Source organism: Sphaerodactylus townsendi, unplaced genomic scaffold (assembly GCF_021028975.2).
Source record: "Sphaerodactylus townsendi isolate TG3544 unplaced genomic scaffold, MPM_Stown_v2.3 scaffold_487, whole genome shotgun sequence".
NCBI classification, from domain to species: Eukaryota; Metazoa; Chordata; class Lepidosauria; order Squamata; family Sphaerodactylidae; genus Sphaerodactylus; species Sphaerodactylus townsendi.
The window spans coordinates 1-11,042 of NW_025950679.1; the positions used below are offsets into that span (position 1 = coordinate 1).

An 11,042-nucleotide genomic window follows, 5' to 3' on the forward strand; every position below is an offset into this window, starting at 1 on the left:
CCTCTGTGGTAGGTTGCCAGGAGAGGATGGTCATGGAAAGCAGACAATCCTCTGCTTTGCAGAGATGTAACCAGCAAGCGACCCACCCACCCCTGTTTTCTCTGTCTGCCACCACCACGGCAGGACCCCCCCCCTGCTTTTGCATAGGCTAGTGATGTGCGTTTAAGCATCAGAGTTTAATTTGTTTTATGTTTTATAAAACGTTATACATGCCTGTCCTCTCAGGTTGGTTGCCAGGAGAGGAAGGTCATGGAAAGCAGACAATCCTCTGCTTTGCAGAGATGTAACCAGCAAGCGATAATAAACCATATGCACAAGCATTTGTGAAAATTGCAATTGCCTTTATTGTGTGATTTAAGCAATGCATTTACAGCTAAGACAACTGAGGGCCGCGGGAGATGGGTTAGGGAAGTTTGGTGCTTGTTTCGCTGGATGCCGCGCCATGTGGTTTGCCTGCCTTCTCTGCAGCCCTCCGCTTTGCCAGGAGCCTCCTGGCGGCCCCCTTCCTCCTGTTCATCCACTTCTCAACCACAGCCAGCCTGCGCTCCAGATCCCTGTCTGAAGAGTGTGGAAGATATAACACAGTGAAAAATTTAGATGATGCAAGGCGCGGGGTCTGGTTCCTGCTGCTTGGGCCCCCCCCCCCCCTCCCGAGCTCTTCAGTACCGCAAGCCATCCCGCTCCATGCAGAAAATTCTGCTGCCGCAACCCGCTTAAAACACCCCCCCCCCCCCCGGCCCAGTTTTCCATGCTCACAGTTGGCATCCAGCGATGGCTCTGTCTGAGTGCCAACTGCACGTGTCGTGGTTTCTGTTGCAGAGCGCCCTGCCGTGGTTAGAGCCCCCTCTGTGTCCCTAGACATTCCTTGCAAACATGGAGAGATTGCAGAGCCAGTTAGCATTTGAAGATGCATGACACAACTCTCAGTAACATGGGCAACGTTGGCATCCAGCGGCAACACCCTTCCCAAAGAACATGGCACTCTGGGTAGGCTTACCCTCATCTTCACTGCACTGCACCTGGGTGGCCCCCTCGCTCCTCTCCTCCTTGGTTTTGGTGGTGGGCGAAGCTGCTCCTGAAGGGAATAGGGGGATGCATGGCTTTAAGCTCCAGATAGCCACATACATCTAATTTTTAAAATTGCGCTCTCTCCCACATTCAACAGAGCCCCTGCTGTCATTGAACAGGAGGCCAGCATGTGGGGCTCCCATCAGACAAGGGTAGGCGTGGCAAACTGAATGCAAGTTCCCCTATGTCTTAACTTTCTCAAGTTTGTAGTTCTTAAAGTTTGCCTTAGACTCCACACATCAAGTTTCTCAAGGTGGGGCCGGGAATATGGTGCGCTCTTCAAAGCGTCCGCTGTTGGTTAAAGAGTGTAACCTTTCTGCACGTTGATGGGTAAACTTTGCGGCAATGCAAGCAACGGGAGAGGCAGAGTGGCCTGAAACACTCACGTCACAATGCGCTCCCACCATGATTTAAATGCGCTTTGCAGCTAGACCATAAGGCCAGACTGAGAGCATGCATGTGCGGGAGGGGAGATAAACGGTGCTCACATGCCCGCTTTAATTTGCATGACTAGGGAAGTGGTAAGGGAAGAGGAGAAAGAGTGTGCCCTCCGGCCCCCTTCCTCTACTGCAGCATGCTCAAAGGGCATCACATTCCCCTCTCACTTGCCCACCCTCAGAAGACTGCACTTGGCGTGGTTGGATCAGACACAGCCTTTAAATGCTAGGGCTGGCCAAAGTAAACACAGCAATTACATTTGGGCTTGTTCATGAGAACCTGAATTGACAAGGTAAGGTTTCACATCACCAGCCGCACGCGTTGGGGGGGGGGTATGCACCACGGCCAGGGAGTGGTCTGGCTCTGGCTGTTAACCTCAAAATCCACCGCTGCACAGTGCTCATTGCTACCTGCAATTTGCTCGTTCACACAGTCACACCTCTAATCGTTGTGCTCAAGCAGACCCATTGCCGCAGAGTGCTCTGTAACACTAAAGTAGAAGTCACACTCCTTCAAGCTAAACTCACAATCTCACTGATTGGTTGGTTCTCAGTGGTGCTCAGATTAAAGCTAGCAGGTGCATTTGAAACCAGAAACTGGTTTGTCACTGCAAGAGCATGCTGTGGAAAATTACCAAACTCACCCCCCTTCATTTCCGATGTCTGCTCGGGACCACCAGCCTTCAGCCAAGCCTCGCGCATGAGGGAGTAGTGCTTTGGCCTCCCAGCGACGCTTGGTTCTCCACCGCAGGCCGCTCTCAGCTTTAAGTACTCTTTTTTGAGCGCTTTCCACTTGTTTTGAATCTGAGTAGGGCTCCTGTTGTGTCCCCTCCTTGCCATGGCCTTGCTGAGGCCGGAGTATATTTTCCTGTTGGGAGCCTTCCCGCTACCCACCAGGTTCGGCGCCACCCCCCTGCTGATCACAGACAGTATCATCGCCTCCACCTCCTCTTCCGACCAGTTCACACCCCGAGAGGACGACATATCGACCCTTAAGTGCTCACTGTTACTGAGGGTGATAGAATTGCGAGAGGGGGATGGGCCAACGAGCCCGCACAGGCGCCTTGGAAGGGCAGCCTAGTGAGCTAACGGGAAAACGACGTGACGTTGCATGTTTAACCCCGGAACTTCCTGTCCCTCATGCCTCCAGCGCACAGGCTGTAAAACTGCTGTTAGAGTGCTCCCAGCAAACAAGCATCCATGCGTTACGCAACAGGAGTCCTGGCAGTGTCCTATGAACTTCCAGTGCACAGTCCTCACTTAAGGCCTCACTGTTCCCACACATACCTCATAATAATACAATTTTTCGCCCGCGTTTATAGGTCGGGGCTGTCATGACCCCATCTTGGAGCTTGCCCAGGGACCATTGAATTCCAGGAGTGATTCCCCCCCCCCCCCCGTACAAACCACCGCATCTTTTTTTCACGCCTCCCAAAGGTAGCACCGTGCACCCACTAATCAACTCATGAGACAATTCCTTTAGCAATTGAAAGGTGGTTCACCTGGATGCTGTCTCCAAGTGTGAGTGGAGAGGGGGGGAGATGTGTGGTAGAATTGAGAGACCGCAGGCGTGTAGGTTTGGTTTATCAGTGGAAAAACTTTATTACGGAAAATAAAAAAAAAATTTTTGCACATTAGCACACACACCAATGGTACAAGACATGAACGGAGGAGACTACTGCTGCACAGGGCGGTTGCAGTAGAGGTAGGTGGCCAGGGCATTCCTCACAGCCTTCCCCCTTGCCAGATGCTGATCCTCAGAGTAGGACCCCTCACCCTGGTCAATTATGATGGGCTGCTGCTCTTCCATCTGAGTTAGCAGGGGGCCAGTCCGCCATTCACTCTCCGGAGAGTCCTGATTTTCCGCTTCGCATAGGTTGTGTAGAACAACACAAGTGGCAACCAGGGAGTTAACCCTCTCCACCCTTATGGGCAACTTGTGCCACAGGCACTTCCACCTCCCCTTTAATCGCCCAAAGGCACGCTCCACAACACATCTGGCCCTGCTCATTCTTCTGTTGTACAGGCGCTCTATCGCGTTCCGTGGATGAAGGTATGGCTTTACAAGCCACCTCCGCATGGGGAATGCGCCATCCGCCAAAATCAACGGTGGGACAGCCACGCCGTGAATGGACAATACAGGGTTAACTGGGAAGAAGGCCCCCCTGTCCATGGCCTGTGTGAAATGGCAACCCCTGAAAATGTGCGCGTCGTGGCTTCTACCGGGGTGACCAATGTCCACCTCAAAGAAGCGTCCTTTGTCATCGCAAACAGCCATAAGAACAATGGAGGCCACCCTCTTCCTGTTGATGTAGTCCGCAGGGGCGTCCGATGGGTTTAGAATCTGTATGTGGCACCCATCAATTGCTCCGACGCACTGTGGGAAGCCTATGTTGGCAAATCCGCGCATAACCTGGAGGTTGTTTGGGAAAAACAGACAGTTAGTGTCATGGCGCCATTGCTCTGTGTCTCTGAACAGCGGCAGGGTGAGGCACATGAGTGCGCTATGGGACGATTCTGCAGGCATGCCCCTTGCCATGGGCGCTACTCTCCTCATCAGAGATCCTGCTCTGAATTTTCTTCATTTCCTCTCTTCTCTATTTTTAATACAGAAAAGGCGGGAGGGCCAATTGGCTGAATGGCCCTCCCTGGATTAAAATCTGGGCCCGTCCTGGTACCGCAGCACTGCCAGGACAGGCCCCAGTTTAAAAAGATGCTGCCGCACCAAATTCACCCATAAACCTGCCTGGGTTGTGGTTGCCCAGTGCCTGGCAGCTGTATCAATACAGTGTGCAATGCCAGGCGCTTAGCCGAAACCGCCCCTTAAGGAGTGGTGTCGGTGGGCGCCATTTACCCAAGATACTCAAATGCGAAAACAAATTCGTAACGCCATATCTGCCTCAACCCCTGCGATCACGGTGAGGATATCTGCCCCTGGGTGGAACCTTCCCCAGCCCTTCCTCCCAAAAACTGGCCCCAGAATGTTCAACAGTTTTGCCCTCTCTGACCTGAGCGCACCCCACAGCTCCCTTTTTCTTCCAAAATTAGATATGCATACCCACAATTCCTGGACGGTCCGCTCTGGGTTCGGAACGGCGCAAAGACGCATCCCGATGACGTTGTTGAAGCCTACCCACCACGGGAGTCGCCTCCCCCCGTCCATTTCCGAATAAAATAAAGAAAGGGGAACATGTGTCCCCCACTGCCTGGACTCTGTGTAATCAAACTCCAGAAAATTCGAAACTGTACCTCAGGGCCACCAGACCCAAGAGACACGCACCCAAAAAGTGAGAGTGTGCACGACTGGTAGCACTATCAAACCCGCTGTCAGCCTACCTTCTCCACTGGATCCGCAAACCGGACAACCCTCTTGAACAGGATGTTCTTCACGGCTTCACAGAATTCATGGACAGCCTCGAAAGCGGTGGTGGTGCCCACTCCAAACTGCTGCCGCACCTCCCTGAAGGAGTTGGGACTGGCCAGATACCAAATGGCCATCCCCACTCGCATCTCCACGGGCAACGCCGCCCGCATGCGTGTGTCTTGGCGCCTCAATGCTGGTGCTAGGCTGTCAACGATCCTCTGGAACGTTCCTCTGCTCATGCGGAAGTTCTTGAGCCATTCCTCATCGTTCCATGATGACCACACGCAGTTATACCACCAGTCCCTGCTACGGTGCGGGTACACCCAGAAGCGGCGCGGCGTGGGGGCGGCGGCCAAGGCAACCCAACGGCGAGACCCACGCGCCCTGCGCCCACTGACCGGCGAAAGTGCAGAAGCCTGCGGCAAACTATCATGCACATCCGTGGCGTGCATGAAGGCTTGTGCGGCAGACACGACCCTCGTCCAGTGGCACAGAAGCGTCACAACCAGAAGAAGCAGCTCTGTCTCCTCTGTGTCCGGAGGCATTGCGACCTGATGGCTTTCCATCAGATATTATGCCCACAAAGCAGTTCTGTAGCAAAAGCGAGGCACAACTAGTGAGGGCAACCTACTAACCAGGTAGCAGTACCTCGACTCCTTGGTAACGCGAGAACTCGAGGCTACGATATGAAATGGCGACGAGATCACGTCTCAATCAACGCGAGATGTATCGAGCTAACGGCGGCCAATCAGGGGTTTCACCCACCCACGTCACGTCCTCACGTGACAACGAGGCAACGCCCTCACGGGTGACGCAAGGAACGTTTAGCCCACCCCCGGACCGCCCAAGGACTGCGCGCAAGCCAATCAGATTCGTCGTTTGCACCGCATTCCTGTGAGATGCAAAAACACGGGACTCGCGAAGCAAGGGGAAGATGCGTGACTACAGGGCCATGTGCAAATGCCATCGAGCGACGAAACTACATTAAAAAGGCAAGGAATCAATGCGGTTCGCTTTTATTCTGGAACAAAAAGTGTGTGCGAAAACGCCCTATGTGAACAACCAAAGGAGCCATCTTTGCTGCCGTTTCTCTGGCGGCGGAAACCTATCTGCTGTGCCATTTTCTAACTCATTTGGGAAGCTCAGAGATGTGGGAAGTCAGGGACGAAAATCGTCAAGGTTCTTGATTCCCCCCCGCCTTTTCATTGAATCTTCTTCCAAGTGATATCGGGAGGGAGAATGAGTTTATTACCTTTCTCTGTTGATGAGAAGGATATCTCTTGGTCTGTCAGAGCGTCCCTGTTAGTCAATCTAGCCTCAATCACACAACAGCAGGCACACTCACAATTCCTTGTACACTCCTACACAAGTGCCAAATCTTTATGCAAGCAGTTATAACACCAGAGATAGGCAGAAACAGTCACTGGATTTCTCTGGGTTTTTCTTTTTTTTTTTTTTTGCAGCGGCTGCACAAAAGGTTTCTATGGTAACCCCCAGGCTTGCTCTTTGGCTGTGCATTTGGAACACGAATATTTCCATTCCTACTGGAGGTGTTCGACGTTTGCAGCTACTTACCCTGAGCTCACCTCCCCCAACCCTTCTGCCAACTAACAGGCCACAGTTTTGGGAGACTTGTCTAGTGTCCAGGTAGCCTGCTCCAAAAGGCTGCCTTTCATAGCTTCTTACCAAGGCCGTCTCTATTGTCTGAGCCCTTAATTTTCAGCAGAACTAGTTTGCATTAGTCCTGGGGTCTCTGGCATGGTGTTGGTGGGCACCGTAGCACCTGTCAGCACCTTTTCTCATATCCACCAGGTGCTGTTAGGAAAGGGGCGGGGCTTTTGCCCAGCAGGTCGCTGGAAATCTGACTGGTGGTGCAGATTTTTTAAAAGCATCGCTTTGGCAGCAGCTGTTACCGCAACAGAAGGCTCTCCAGTGTGTGGCTGAGGGTCAGCTGTATATGTGCAAGGAAGTGTTTTTAAAACAATATGTTCATTTCAAGTGTCATCTTGTTAAGCAGAGCTTCTCCCTGAATTGCTGAAGAGTTGCTATTAGAGTTCTACACAGCCTCACTCCCTGACATTTTACAGTTGGCTCTGTTTTCTGTGGCCATTTGGTATTTGGCTCCATGTCCTACAGCGGCCATTTTGTGATTTTGCCCATTTGGTGTTTGGCTCCATGTCCTACAGCGGCCATTTTGTGATTTTGCCCACCACATCGGGGCAGTATCCCAAAGATGCCCTCAGGCTTAAAAAGGTTGGGGGGGGGGTCACCTGAATTAGACCTTTGCAGCTCCTGTGAATGAGTGCACGGTGGATTTTGGCTTTTCACAAAGGCTGGGTCTTTTAAACACATTTGTATGTGAAAATATACTTTATTCACAGGCTGCAGAGCCACACAGATTGGATTTTTTTTTCATTTCAAAGAAGGTCTGAGATATTTGTGAATTGGCCAGAACATGGGTGAGACTGTATCATCATATCTCTCTGTGGCTATGATGGCAGCAAAGTGTGATTGCTTTTCTGCCACAGTAATATCCGTGCAAGGATAATGAGCAGAACTTTTCTGGGCTGGGAGCATCCTGGAATATGGTTCCGGGGATTCCTGCTCTGCCCACCGGCCATTGGTCTATTATGCTATTTAATATCTACATGAAGCCACTGGGAGAAGTCACCTGGAGGTTTAGGCTGCATGCATAGGCGTGGGAAAATGGAACCATTCTCCAGGCGCCTCCCCCTGCTACGCCACGCCCCCGTGCCACGCCCCTGTGGGAAAATGGAACCATTCTCCAGGCACCTCCCCCTGCTACGCCACGCCCCCATGCCACGCCCCTGTGGGAAAATGGAACCATTCTCCAGGTGCCTCCCCCTGCTACGCCATGCCCCCGTGCTTATAAAAGCAAAGGAGCCAGGGACAGAGCCTTTCAGTCGCTTCTAGTCTCCCCAGAGGGGAGGGCAGAAGTGATTGCTGGCTGGGACCCGGGAGCTGGGAACCAGGAGGGGGAAGCAAGGCTTGGGGGGGGGTGTCCTCGGGCTTCCTTGGCCCTGCCCATGTCTATGATGACATGGGCGGGGCCAAGGGCGCCCAAAGACAAGGCAGCAGAACTTACTGCTGCCTTGCCATCTTTCTGGTCACATGGGGGGCCGATTTTGCTTGCCCTCCCATGTGACCAGATTAGTGGTGCCTGGGGACAGAGGGTACGCCCATCCCTAGGCAGATACGCCACTGGCTGCATGCCACCAATATGCAGATGATATTCAGCTCTATCTTTCTTTTCCATCTGTTTCTGAGAAAGATGCTGATGTTCTAAACCGGTGCTTAGAATCAGACTTCGAATCAGTCCCATTATTTCTATGCTCTACTGGTAATGCAGATTCCTAGTTTCAGAGAAGTGGCCGACTCTTTGATTAAAAGTAATGTTAAATGTTAGGGAACAGCATTTCAGTTATGAAAGCTGAGAGGCAGAAGTAGCCTTCCCCTCCCTTGCTAGCTAGGGAATGTGGGAGAAGAGACTTCCAGGAAGAAGGAGCAAATTAGACCTGAGAATATCAATCCAAGAACAGACAAGAGGTGACACAAAAGAACAGAAGGGTCTGTATTGTTACAGTCCTATCTAGCTGATTGCTTGTCCACCCCCTGCTGGATCTTCTCAGTTCCTTTGCAGGCTAGACATTGGTCCGTTCCACACGGCACAAAAAAGACGAGTTAAAAAGAGGCAACTGCTTCTTTTCACTCCGCACACCCAAAATAAGATGTCTGGGGGATGTCTTAAGAAGCGGCTTCTGGTGCTTTCCTCCATGACCTGTCCTCCATGATCCAACTTCTTTTGTTACTGCACAGAAAAGCTAAGTTGTGAAACTGACCGGAGAGCAAAACGGTTAGGTGAGAAACATCCCCTGCTCTCCAGTCAGAGGGGGTTACTAATTGGTGATTTGGCCATGTGATTTTTGCCTTAGTTACGCCCCTCCTCTCAGCAGTAGCGCGCAGAACTTGAAGCAGTCTAGCAGGAGGTGCACCGGCGTGCGTGGCAGCCTGCACCTGCGTGCATTCGTTTCCCGCCCAAGGACCGGCGCAGCGGCTGCGTCCTTGCCACATCCCCGCCCAGGAATGCCCCACCCCCTGAATGCCCTGCCCCCGTTGTGCCCCGCCCAGCCCCATTGGCGCTACGCCACAGTTTGAATCCCACCACCATGGGAACCTGTTACTAAAATTTTTGCATCCCACCACTGTATGTACCTTTTGGACGGAAAAGGCACTCAGGATCAAAGCCTGCAGACACAGTTCTGTGACAACCTTCAGCAAATGGTGGCAGGGAGAATCCCTTCAGTTGCACACCAAATGGGTGCAAACGGAGGGTGAAATTGACGCCTCCTGAGCTCTGCATTCTTCACAGCCAGGCAGGAGTCGTCTTGCAGGCAGAAGAGGTGCACTTTGAAGTGGGTTAAAAAAAAGATGGCTTGAGCAGAAATACGGCATTCTTAGGACATCTTGGGGGAAAGGCTGTGCGGAATGCCTTCCCAGGACACCTTTTTTTTTTGCATCCTCAGGACATCTTATTTCAGCTGTGCAGAATAGACCATTGTTACTTCCAACATGTTCTTCATGGTGCTGACAGTACAAAGCCAGGTCAGGATGGCCGTGCAAATGAAGTTAGCAGGGGAGGCAATTAGCAACCAGCCTTCCCAAAGGCCCAGTGGAACAACTCTGTGTTACAAGCCCTGCGGAGCTGTCCAAGGTCCCGCAGGGCCCTGATGGCCGGAGGGAAAGCGTTCCACCAGGCAGGGGCCAGGGCAGTAAAAGGTAGGTCGTTATCCCACTTACCGTCTGCTGCGTGCTACTGTCGCCAAGTAGCATGGGGTCCCCCTGCACTCCCCACTACAGGGGCAGCGACAATGCAGCCGCACCGACACTGCTGCTGTCGTGCCCCCTCAGCAAGCGTCATTCCTGGCGCTCCTCAAAAAGGCACCTTTTGTTGACCCCGCGCAGAGCATAAGGTCGTGGGGAAGCCTGGGAGCGTGCCAGAAATTATGCGCACTGAGAGTAACGCGCAGCAAAGGGGGGACAAGGTAAGTGGGGAAACGACCGTAGAGGCTAGCCGCATCATTGAGGGGCTAGGGACCACCAGCAAATTTGCCTCTGCGGATTGCAAAGGGCGAGCAGGGACACAAGGGACATGTCTCTGTTCTTTTGTTTGGGAGGGGCAATCTCTGAAGGATCGCTTTAGTATACAAGGACAAAAAGGCTTGTGAAGCATCGAAGCATCAATTCAACACAGAACTCATAAAAGAAGAAAAAATCACATAATGGTGCCTGAAGTCGGCCTACGAGGGTTGCAAGGAAGAGGCGAGATGCAGCGATATCATCCGGTGGAGAGAGCCAGTGGCAGGAAGCGTGATCCGTGGATCTGGCAACTCTGCCGTAGTTTGGTCCCTGGCACCTTTTATTAGGGTTTGCTGAGAGGCAGGTCGGGAGGTGGGAGAGCGGGAGAATATTGTACAGTACATGACTCATGGGGCTGCATACGTGAGAGAGGAAACGTTCCTGTCCGGGCCTAATCCATACCTGGGGGTATGCACCCCTTTGTCCCTTTGTCTGGGACATCTTGTGACAGTGAGTCACAACCTATGACTCATGGGGGTCTTGTGACAGGTGGGCGTGTGCGCCCAGAAGGGCACAGATGGCACAGGCATTCCTGCGCTCTGTCTGAGGCTCTGCTGGGTTCACCCCTACAGGTGGCCAGGAATTGTTTTGAGGGGTTGAGTGCGAACAAAAGGGAGGGAGGGGGTCTGAAATGTTTTACAAACGTTTTAGGAGATTTGTGCAGAAAGGGCCTTTTTCATCCACCCCCGCCCCTCCAAGGAGCCCTGCGCATATATTTCCGTTCTCTGTCACCGTCAGAACTGCTGGTCCCAGGATTAGTTCCCAGTTTCTATCTGTCGTGTTAACTGGGAAGTCCAGTTCTATCAACATGCACTCCTCCCTCCTCCATCCGCCAACGCGGAGAGCAAGTTTGGCCCCAAAGAGAATTTCAGTGGATTATTCTCAGCATTCTCCTTTGTTCTTCTTTATGTCAAACATTCTTCAGGTATTTTTCAAATATTTACTCAGTTTCTCGTTTCTGCATTCGACATCTCATGACATCTTATTGCAATGTTTTTACATGACTGCTCACATTT

The 11,042-nt window shown here is 52.2% G+C and overlaps 2 protein-coding genes across 2 annotated transcripts; both read right to left on the bottom strand.

Moving 5' to 3' along the window:
- Positions 1 to 298: 298 nt before the first annotated feature.
- On the bottom strand, positions 299 to 2,768 carry LOC125425444. The gene is made up of 3 exons (XM_048483048.1): positions 2,150 to 2,768; positions 757 to 864; positions 299 to 558 (listed from the first exon to the last, which is right to left on the bottom strand). The coding sequence occupies exons 1-3, from the start codon at positions 2,487 to 2,489 to the stop codon at positions 404 to 406; spliced, it is 603 nt and encodes a 200-aa protein (XP_048339005.1). The 5' UTR covers positions 2,490 to 2,768; the 3' UTR covers positions 299 to 403.
- On the bottom strand, positions 2,512 to 5,551 carry LOC125425442 (protein ALP1-like). Its single transcript, XM_048483047.1, has 3 exons — positions 4,842 to 5,551; positions 3,530 to 3,918; positions 2,512 to 2,590 (listed from the first exon to the last, which is right to left on the bottom strand). Exons 1-3 carry the CDS (start codon positions 5,433 to 5,435, stop codon positions 2,512 to 2,514), a joined length of 1,062 nt encoding a protein of 353 aa, XP_048339004.1. The 5' UTR covers positions 5,436 to 5,551.
- Positions 5,552 to 11,042: the final 5,491 nt, after the last annotated feature.